This window comes from Monomorium pharaonis, chromosome 3 (assembly GCF_013373865.1).
Source record: "Monomorium pharaonis isolate MP-MQ-018 chromosome 3, ASM1337386v2, whole genome shotgun sequence".
NCBI lineage: Eukaryota > Metazoa > Arthropoda > Insecta > Hymenoptera > Formicidae > Monomorium > Monomorium pharaonis.
In genome coordinates, this window is record NC_050469.1 from 19,404,877 (window position 1) to 19,416,655 (window position 11,779).

At 29.2% G+C, this 11,779-nt stretch overlaps 1 protein-coding gene across 3 annotated transcripts; it reads right to left on the bottom strand.

Annotated features, from left to right (window-relative positions):
• Nucleotides 1-463: 463 nt before the first annotated feature.
• On the bottom strand, nucleotides 464-11,761 carry LOC105829632 (cyclin-dependent kinase-like 4). 3 transcript variants are annotated; one of them, XM_012668646.3, is made up of 6 exons: nucleotides 11,467-11,761; nucleotides 3,507-3,696; nucleotides 2,054-2,401; nucleotides 1,228-1,494; nucleotides 974-1,132; nucleotides 464-819 (listed from the first exon to the last, which is right to left on the bottom strand). In XM_012668646.3, the coding sequence occupies exons 1-6, from the start codon at nucleotides 11,532-11,534 to the stop codon at nucleotides 682-684; spliced, it is 1,170 nt and encodes a 389-aa protein (XP_012524100.1). In that variant the 5' UTR covers nucleotides 11,535-11,761; the 3' UTR covers nucleotides 464-681. The 3 variants fall into 3 exon arrangements, with proteins under 3 accessions (XP_012524100.1, XP_012524102.1, XP_012524101.1); XM_012668648.3 differs by lacking the exon at nucleotides 11,467-11,761 and adding an exon at nucleotides 10,468-11,400; XM_012668647.3 differs by lacking the exon at nucleotides 11,467-11,761 and adding an exon at nucleotides 4,202-4,689.
• Nucleotides 11,762-11,779: the final 18 nt, after the last annotated feature.

The following is an 11,779-nucleotide window of genomic DNA, read 5'->3' on the forward strand; positions in this document are numbered from 1 at the left end:
ATTAAACAGTTATTTGCTATGTAGTAAAGTTGAAAAGTAACCCTGAATTTTTCTAGATTTTTTAAAGTTTAGAATAGTAAAAAAATTTAACCCAGATAAAAAGTCAGATTGTCTACAGAGTAACTAAAAATGATTATCTATAGAGGACTAATTTATATTACTATAATAAATTTTAGCATTATTAAAATATGTATCTTTATAATAATTAAAATATGTAAAGATATACATATTTTATATAGATTGTATATATCAAAAAATTTTTTTAATATGATTAGGAAAAATTACTATTATGTGTTATTCTATGCGCAGTAACATTTTCGTTTTATTCTAAAAATTTAGAATAAGATGGTGGCAATGTTACTTTTTTGTAAAGTAACTTTGGAATTTACAATAATTTATTGTACTTAAAAAACAGTGTCTGTTGCTTGTAGAATGTTGTGTATTAAAATTAAGCATTTATACATATTTTATATAAAACTTTTATTGTAAGAGAGATATACATATGAATTGCACGCGTTTATTCTTCTCTATGTAAAAATAAAAGTTTAAAGAAAATTCTATAGAAAAAAAAGTGCTAATATAAATAAAATAATAACAATCATTTTCATAGAATTCTATAAATTAACGTGAATATTCTCAAAAAGCTTAGGAAAATATATGTACAATCACAGAGGAGATTAATTAACCTCTTATAGTAGGTAGATGGTCAAAGTTTTGTTGATGTACAGAGGAGCTCTTCGGCCGATTTTCACTTTGGCTATGAACAGAAGGACCAGCCTTGGGTAGTTGGGGTAGTACCATTTGACTATAATTGGTATTCTGGAAACATAACGTATAATTATATGTCGCATACATAATTTACATATGTTCTTAGATTACTCTTGTTGGATAAAAATAATGTTTTGTTATTGTCTTGCTATTTCTTGTTGTTTTCCTATTTTTTGACGTATTATTGTTTGAGTGTTAAATTTACCCTAGAACGTTCTCGATATTTTTTAAGTTTCTCAAACTCTTCCGACTCGACATCCGGTACTTTAAAATGAAAATTGTCAAAATAAGAATGCCGCAACAACTGTTCGCACGTCCACCTTTCATTTGGATCTTTATCCAAACACTTCTTCAGGAAATCCAGCTGTTAACAAGAGAGTGATACAATAATTATTACATAGAGATTTATAATAAAATACTTTACGTTTTAAATTCAAAGCGTTTTGTTGATTCGTGTACCTGTAAAGCGTTGCCATTTCCACGGGGTAAAGCATCTTCAAGAGGCGTAAGTGTTTGCGGTGTTGGAAGAGTAATACCGTGAAAGAATTCGTTCTGTTGAAAGATAACCATGTGTCTCGGTAAGAGATCGCCCAGCGTCCTTCTAATTAGGTACAACTGATCTACATCGGATTTTCCTGGCCATAAGGCTTCGCCCCGTATTAATTCAGCAAACACACATCCAATTGCCCACACATCGACCGGAGTGCCGTATTGCGTGTCCCCGACCTGTTCCGAAAATCAACCCATAATCCACCCGTTATATATCTGCCGTAATTCTACTCTATAATTCAATATATCTCTATAATAAAAAGCAACCAATCTTTTAATCTTATTTAAAATTGAAAATTTTTGCACAAAAGTTTTGTCTTGCTTTTTTAAATAAGCAACATGATACGTATTATTATTTGAACAAGGAATCATAGAATCATAAAATTTGAATAAAGACAAATTTATTTTTGTAAATAAAATTTTTAATTGTACAATATTATTTTTTATATTAATAAAAGAAAGCTTTTAAAAATTTAGTATACGTACTAGTAACATACTATTTTCTGCGAAAAAAGAAGATATAAAATTTACTGAAGAAAAAAACTGTTGCTTATCATTACGTAACATATCGATAAAAGTTATTTGATTAGTCAAGTCGCGTTTATGTTCAAACGTTGAAACTTGATGGAAACGATTAGACATGGTACCATTTGTGATTAGTTACTATCCACATGCAATTAATAAAACTGCTATTATTTTTGTTACAAAGTCGAAAATTTTCTAACTGTGTATTTACCAACAATTCGGGTGCCCTGTACCATCTGGTTGCGACATATTCCGTATAGTTCTCCCCAGGACTGAGCATACGCGCGAACCCAAAATCGCACAATTTTACCACGCCTTCGGCGGTGATGAGAATGTTTTCTGGCTTCACATCTCTGTGAACGCATCCAAGACGGTGGCAATAAGCGACACCTTGCAGAATCTGCCAAGTAATCTGCCTCGTAGTGAGATCCGGGCAACCACTAGGATACTTTTCCATTTCATTCAGAAGAGTGTTTTCGCAATATTCAAATACTAAATGTAATTTTCTCTTCCGTCTGAACACCTCCAGAAGATTGACCAAGTTTGGATGCTTGAGATTCTATAGGAATATTAAGGAAAAAGGAAAGAGAACTTATTTTTATTTTGTATACAGTAGTTTTAATTACATGAATTATTTCTATAGAAGAATTTGTGACGAACGAAACGAACATCAGCATTTTTAAACGTGCATTTCTTTTGACAATTTTTCTCTTTTACTTTTAATCTCTTAATATAATTCTAAAGTTTTTATAATTTTGTAATGCCTTGCGAATAAAATACCGCGAAGGAATTTTAGCGCATACTGTTCATTTTCAGAAGACGTCTTCGTAATACAGTATACTTATCTACTAAATAAGGAATAGCCTTGAAGGAAAATGTCAAAATGTGGCAGTAAGAGGGCTCATTTGAATGTGCATACGTTTGATGGTAAACCCGCTGATTGTAATGATAATGTTAGGTCGGTAAGACCGTAACACGCTAAGATATTGACCGCTGCCCCGTATTGACCGTTGGCTACTTCTCGCAGCCATTATTGCACCTGTGCGAGCTTCTTATCGTGTAAATAAGAACGTCACTTCCTCGTTTCGAGTACTTTAATATGCTACTTTAATTCTTTCGCAGACTACGGTTGGCAGAAAAAAAAAACAGAAACGACAAAAGAAATTTCATCAAGTATGTCAGTAGACATTAAATGTATTTGTTAATTTTATTTTGATATTTGCGTACAATATACATTTTTAAAAATAAGGAACGAAAATTATATATAGGAAGAAAAATGGAAGAATTTTGACGATCAATGTATCTAACGTATATTCTATGTATAGAATATGAATATTAGGTACAAAAGGCCAAAATTTCATCACATCATCATCGTCCTGTATAGATGGAAAGCAATCACGAATGTACGTTCCGGAGGTCATTCACCTTTAAGAATACGACCCTCGGCAAACTTAGTTATACCACAAATCGATCGAATCAGAAAGCTTCGAGAGCGCCATGTTAGCGATTCTTATCATCTTTTTTTTTTTTATATTTGTAATAAAAATTATACGCAAAGTATTCACCGACTTTCGAATAATTTTCTCTAGCTCAAAAAAGTTATAAACAAAAACTTGAGGACAATTGAGAAAAAAAGATAACCGAAAATAAACGAAAAAACTGACCTTTAGAAGACGTATCTCGCGTAGTGCAATCTTACGTATTAGGGGGTCATCTTCGGTTTGTTGAAACTTTTTTACAGCTACCAAATTTCCAGTTTGTCGATCCCTACATTGGAAGACGACGCCGTAGCTACCCTCGCCGAGACGCGCCAGACGTTCGTAACGCTCCATGGCTTTGCTCGGCGCTCGAGACCTGTGAGACAAAATTATTTTTCTTTGAATTACTAGTGGACTTTGATGAAATTTCTTTTGCAAGTATCAGAAAAGGCGACAACTTATATATAAATCAATAATTTGTAAAAATTAAAATTTTACCATTACCTCTGAATGATTTAATGTTAAGTCAATAATTTTTCAAATTATTAGTAAAAATAATGTTTCATGTAACGCGTGTAGGAAACGTATATTTCACATGTTATTTATTCTAAACTAACAGTATAACGTATTATATATAATTTTTGTATTATTATAATCAAATATTAATTTAATCAATTTCATCATTGCAATTGTATGATCAAGATATATTCGTACAGTAAAATTTTATTAAATCCTTGTGTTTAGAAAATTGTTGAGATTTCTTCATTTTACTATTTTTAAATCTCGTAAAAAATGGATTGTGAATATCGGTTACGAGTGTTTTATATAATTGTAGTTTTTATAAACACAGAGCACTAAATTGTCTAGTTTTAAATACCCACTTTTTATACTTGGCAAGGCATGGTAACGACGTCAGTTGTTGCGTAAAGAGCATAGTATCGCGATGTACGGTACCGACTGGACTGTCTCTGTTCCAATGGGTGACCAAGGGTCAAGCTACCCCACGAGTTTTGTGCTTTATTCGAATTTACGTTAGCGCAGGCGTAGGTGGACTACTGGTCAAGCGATTGCAATACCGAAACGAAATAATAATCCTCTAAAGTAGCGTGATATATATACCAATGTTTCGATTCATGTACTCATAATACACTGATATTGCGATCGCTGCTATCAATCAAACAATCCACGGGAAGATAATAAAAATTGGAAAGAGTCGTATATAATGTATTGCTGTGTAATAGGATTCGAGATTACTATGAGATTGAAGAATTCCGTGAAAAATGAGAAAAAATTGTTCGATGAAATGAATGTGCTCTTTAACATTTAACACTTACACTTAACCGACAACGATATCGATTCTATTAATTATTTCACAAACTAGTACAATTGAATGATTTCTCTATAGAATTACGCAGGGTTGGGAAGTAACGCGTTATTTGTTACGTGTTACCGTTACTGTTACTTTTTTTCTGTAACGATTTGGTAACGCCGTTACTTTTCTTTTTTAATAACGAAAAAATAACGTTATATTTTCTTCCGTAACAAGCAACGAAACGCAGTTACTTTTATCGTTACTTTTAGATATATGGCCGGTACATAAACGTGGAAATACTTTTGCTGTCTGGTAGAAAGCAAGAAGACTAGAGAACAGGAGAGAAAAAGAATTTTTTGCATCTAAAAAAGGAATTCATCTTAGAAAAAGATTTCTTTTTGCATCTAAAGAAGAATTCATAATTGGTGACAAAAAAAATTACTAAAAGAATTATTTTAGATTCTTTGTGCTATCTAGATAATAGGTATATGAAATAAACGTTTAAAGTGTACAAAGTATATAAAAAATGTAATATGTAATATAGATATGTACTGGAAATATATAAAAATATTTAAAGATAAATTATCTTCCAATTTAATATTCTGTACGTTTTAGTATCCTATTTTATAAATCTGTCTTATCATTAAGAAAAAAGTAACGAAAAGTAACGATTTTTTGTTATGTTTAAAGTAACGGTAATGCATTACTTTTTACGACTGGCAACGAGTAACGGTAACACGGTAACGAGTTACTTTTAAAAAGTAACTTTCCCAACCCTGGAATTACGTATAGTGTAACTACTTTATAAAAAGTTTAAATTAACAATATTACATTGGACAGTGATTAATTACTTTGAAAATAAAAACCCTGTTAGTGCTCTTAACTTTTAATGAAAAAAAAGTAATTAATCACTAGTGATCAATTTAATACTGCTAATATTAAATTTTATTAATGGCTATATATTTACTTATCCAATATCTACTTTTATTTGATTTGAGTCTAAAGAGTTAGCCGAATTAAAAGTTTCTTACCACTGTGGTATGCATTGTCGATAATTTGCAAACCTCACGTCGTTCATCGTGTCGATGCGCTCGCGCGCATACGTGACATAATTTCTGACGTAAACCGCACGAATCACACTTGAAAGTTAAGTACCGCATTCGGATATATATGTCTTGAATGTAAATCGACAAACAGAATAGAAAACTTTGACCAAGTCCGACCAGGTTATGTGTACGTTAGAGATGGACACGAAAAATTGTTAAAACGTATGTTTCGTTAAGTAGCTAAATTCATAAATGTACATTAAAAATTGTAATTATATTGTAAATAATTTTAATTCAAACGTTACTATTTTTATTTTTTAAAAAGAGATTTGTATTATTGAAATTGTTAAATGTATAGTTTTTATCACATTGATTTTGCATTTTTCTAAAAGTGCGTTTTATTTAAAAAAATATATAACAATCATAAAAAATCATTTAAAGCGTAAAAAATAGAATATCGTATTATTCATTTCTTTTTTTAGAGAAAAGTTAAGAAAAGAGAAAAATATAACACTTTGACTAAACTATTATACCTAACAGAGCACATAATATATTAATATTTTTTAAATATTTAACATTTATACATTAAATATTTAAAAATCAGAAAACAGTAATTAAATTATTAATAAAAATTTATTATGATAAGGATTTATTATGATAGGATAAGAAAGATAAATTTTACCTAACAAGGAAAAGTTCCGAGATGTATAAGTTATCATATTAGGGACTATTTAAGCATATACAGCATATATTGCTTATCTTGGAAAAATACTAAAAATAGGAGAAATTATTACCAAAACAATAAGTTTAACATTATCACATTTATTTTAAAAAATGTTTAAATAAGACATTAAGATTTATTAATTATTTAAACACATGCAATTTAATAAACATATTTGTTATTCAAGGCGTGGATTTGAAAACGAACGATTATTCTGTATTAGGTTTTTTATCACTCATTAATTGTTTGGTAGAACACGCAGTGAAACACGTACTAGAATATTCGTAGAAGCATCATCATCATCATCATTGTTTTACTTTTTAATATCTTGACTTCTAAGGTGAATTAGTGCCACATATTTTCTGAAGATGTACGTATATATTTATTATGATTCGCGTTTTAATTATTTTTTAAGTCTAATTCTAAGAATTTTTTAAGTGATATTTCATATTCTTTAATTTCCTCAAGATAAGTGATATATTATTCGATTCCGCTGACGTAGCTTTTTAATGATGTATGATTTGTATGCATGTCTTATTCATGTTAGCCGAAAAACTTAACATCTTTCTTTATCGATGGAATTAATAATAAAATCTTTTCATTCAGGAAACGTAGAATTGGTTCTTAACCCCTTGTTGTCACAGTAAGTCATATACGAGGCCCACCAGTTTCTTTGCAGTTTTATATATCTTACAATTAATTTATATATTTGATTATATTATTATATTTCTAAGTTTTATATCGGTATATAAATAATATAAATATATAATTATTTTTCCTTTTTTTATTTACCACTTTTATTTACCATTCTAAATTTATCTATTTGCCTTTTACACCTATATGTATGTAAAATTTTATTAAAATTAGAATTAAAATTTGATTCTTTGCAAAATTTTGTTTTAAAATATTACTTATATTTACAAGGAAACCTCGCAAACCCGAAAATTCAGATTTTAATCAAACTTGGCATAAATGTAGAAAGGGTAAATACATGAATTTAGAAATTTTTAGTTGGTGCTTATAAATGGTTTAAAGGGTTGAAACCACCCTTCAAAAATTGAGGGTTTTTGCTTTTTCTCGATATGTCTCGTAAATTAAACAAAATATCAAAAAATGTTTTATACAAAAGTTTTACAGCATAATTACTTCTATTTAATTATGCTATTTATTAAAAAAAAATTTTTCTTTAAATATTTACCCGTTATACCTTCCCTATGTTGAATATTTATTGCATCAAAATTTCAATTTTAGTGAAATTCGGTACAAATGTAGAGGGGGGCAATACACAATTTAGAAAATTTTAAATAATGCTCAAAAATGGTTTAAAGGGTTAAAACCATCCTTCAAAGGTTGAGACATTTTTGCCTTTTTTCGATATATTTCGTAAATTTAACAAAATATAAAAAAATGTTTTATACAAAAGTATTTCAGTATAAATACCTCTGTTTAACTACGCTGTTTATTAAAAAAAAATTTAATTAAAAACTTTTTTATTAAAAAAATATCAAATAAAATTGACTTTTATGTATCTAGCATTTATAAAGTAATTATATTATCGTATACTATGTATTATTTATATCATCTATGTGTATATTATCTATGTTATAATACTATATATTTATATTAACTGCATTTCTGTTTATATTATTTTTTATGTGACAGTTGCGCAATATTAGAGTAGAAACGTTGTTTTCACATGTTCATTCTGTCCATGTCACATATTTCACATTCATGTTTTATATTCGTCGTGTCATGGTCATGCATTATATATGAAATAGAAATCATGTATTAATAAAAGTTTTGTATTTTTATTAATGATGTTACGCGTCAGTTTCACATCAGTATTAATAAACGTGTGCTTGATTATTCTGTTAAATTGCTTAAATTTTTAGTCAAACAAAGCATAATGTTACACATAAATGTTGCAAATGTTCTTAATATTATATATTAATTGTTTTATTTCAAATTACACATATTTCTTCAATGCCTATAAATGGAAGAGAAATACAATTATATGAAGTGATACAGAATATTATAACAGATAATGTAGCATTTGTTATACAAACCGATACTGCTTTGGAATTTCAAAATTATTGGGAAGTGGATTTACCTGACATAGAATTTGTAACAGATAAAGAAGAATTTGTAGAAAATGATAATGATAATTATGAACTTGATAATGAGAATTGTGAACCAGAAAACGAAATTTTAAATAATAACTATAAGAAAAGAATAACCGTGGAATTTTGGAAAAGTGGGAAAAAAGACCGATACGTGATATAAGATAGTATAATTATTTTATAAATGTTAGATACATAAAAGTCAATTTTATTAAAAATTTTTTTAATTAGCAAAATTTTTTTTATTAAAAAAGCGTGGTTTCAACCCTTTAAACTGTTTATAAGCACCAACTAAAAATTTCTAAATTTATGTATTTACTCCTTTTACACTTATGCCAAATTTCATTAAAATCAGAATTTTCGGGTTTGCGAGGTTCCCTTGTTAGTAAAACTACTTAATTGTCTTAATTAATTCTTTCTTTTACTATAGAAGGAGATGCTAAACTGCTCGTCAAACTTAGTCGAGATTGGTAATATAGAGTTATTTGTGCATGTCATTAACAAAATTTTGTATGTATTTTTTTTTATAGATTTAGAAATCCTTTTCCAGAATTAAAGTTTATGTATTAATATCAGCTTATGAATTAAATTTCATACCAAGAATTACAAAAATGTTTTTAGATTGCTTTTTTGAGACACGAAATGTTTACCAATGTGTATCTTTTTTATTAAGACGCCTACGCTCAATCTGAAAGCATAGTATAGTTCCTCAATGTTCACTCGTGGGCGGATTTGACTTGATTTATACGTACAAGGTTTAATATTAAGCACAACTTTTATATCAAGCACATTTTGTTACGAGTCCACGCCAGACGCCAATTAAAAATTTTTTTTTTATTTTTTGTATAAAATTGTTACGTCCGCACACTGTTATCGTCTATACTTTAATTGTGGAGGATTTTTAATTCTGTAAATGCAATAAAAAGTTGGACATTGGAATAAATTGTACAATTCTGTCGGTAAAACAGACGACTTTAGGATCCTCTTAGAAGAGAAACAAGCGACACGAGAGAATAGGCGTTGAATTAGAAATTGGTTCGAAAGTTGCATCTAATTTCAAATTATATAAATCCGCCATTTTGTATGTTTATATTTTGATTTTTAATTTTAAATCAGAAGAACTCAATATAAAATATAAAATATTGTATGTAAAGAAGCCACAGGTAATTTTTTTAATTTAATGCCGTATTGAATCCGCATTTTAATTTTTTAACTTTGTTTTTTGACACCAACAAAGTCAGAGCGTTTACGCATATACAATGTGACGGTTTAACTTTAATTCAATCTGGTTCTCTATTTAGTCTATTTAGCTGTTGTTTCCGGATTGAATTTGATTCTAAATGCCTCACAGTTTTACGTACAGTTTTGTATCTTGGCCCGAACATACGACAAATTTTTGACTTATTTATTATAATCGCGATTGGATAGCACTGAAGAGGACTCGAAATGTGAATCGAAACGTTTGCGGACTTATAATGTAATTTTTATTGCGTTCACGTTACACATTTGTATCTTATTTAACTGCGTTCATGTTGCAACGTTAGATGTTTATTCACAATAAATATTTGCACAATTACATAGTGATGGCTCTTATTAGCGATATTTTGTCTTAACGTTTTTTTTAATTTTTTAACTTTTACTTTAGATTTGCAATTAATAATCTTAAATATCTTTACATATTAAAATTTAACAAAATATGTTTAGCAGAGAAATTTGTGCAACAAAAGGTCAATAGGTCACGTTTTTTTTCTAAGTAATTATATAATTTTTGTGATAAGATTGTAATTTTAATGATTTACATGTGATTAAACTCGAATTTTATGCGTGTTAAAATAGACTAAAAAAGATTTTTTAAAAGAATTCGATTTAGTGAACAACATCCGATGAGCACAATTGTTTAAGGGAAAAGAATGTTTCGAGGAAAAAGAATATATAAACAATTACGTACAAAAATCCAAGAATAGAGTTCATGGAGTACTTTTGCCAGGCCACCCTCGTTGGCGAACATACCGGACAGTACTAACACGTACGTTAAAGAAAGCAATGGTTTTACGTTATTGTTAAACTCTTGATTATTGACAATCAATATTACGTTCCCTAGGAGCGTCTATACTTTGTGACCGTGAAAGAGGTCAAAATGTTCTCAACTGTTGGACGAACGTTATAGTGAATATTACGTGATACAAGGTGTGAAAGTAATGACATTTTTAAATAATGTGCACCCTAGTGCATGCATTATCTGTGAATTTAATAGACAATAAGAAAATTAATGTCGTTGTCTGCTTCAATCTAATAAATCTAATTAAAATTTTCGTTTTCTTATTATAACGTGCGCAACATAACATTAATTTGTCAAGTTTGTTCATAAGCTGTAACTAAAAATAAAAAAATAAATATTTTTATAAAAATTTTATCTAATAAGAAACTCTGTGAGAAGTATATATAAAATAATCGGCTGATAACGTAGAACTCTACATAAAACTAGAATAAATGTTAAAGAAATAATAATTAAAAATTGTCAACAATATCTCTACAGTAAAAGTTTTAAACAATTAACGTGTAACAGATTATCTATGTTACGCAACTTGTATGGAAAATTTGTATAGTAATGAAATATGTATAAACTTTGGGTGTGTATCAAAAAGAGGTTACACTTTCTAAATCTTTTCGAAAAATCTTTTCTGATTGTTAAAAGCTTCTTTGAAGACATCAACTCTTGAGACTAATGGAGCAATCAAGAAAATACCAAAAAGCCAAAATTCTATGTTTACATTAAACATCTCTGTTAAGAGGGATACAACAATAGGAATATTTTCGCGAAACAAGAGATCGAGATACTTATTGAAAATGCATAAAAAAAAATAATTTTCTAATAAATTTGTGCAGAGTATATTTTGCTTAACATTGTTTTTTGTTTAACATTGCTATATCGGTAATCAGTGTTTACCTCCTTGGTAGCAATGGTAGCGTGCTACCAAATAGCCAGAGCTTCCTATCTTGAAGCCATTTGTCCATTCGCAAGCTTCTCACAGGGATTTCACGCTACGAATGAAATATTCATGTTGCATACCGACGAACACCGTTGCGACCATCGCGGATTTATTTCGGCGCGTCGACATTGTTGACATGGCCCTTTTACCGGAGCGGTATTTCTGATGGTGACACTAGGTTTTTGATAAGAATTGGATTTTCACTGCACACGCGTCTGTTCTTTTGCCTAAAACCACGTCAACCGACCGATCGATAACCCTTTGGGCTAA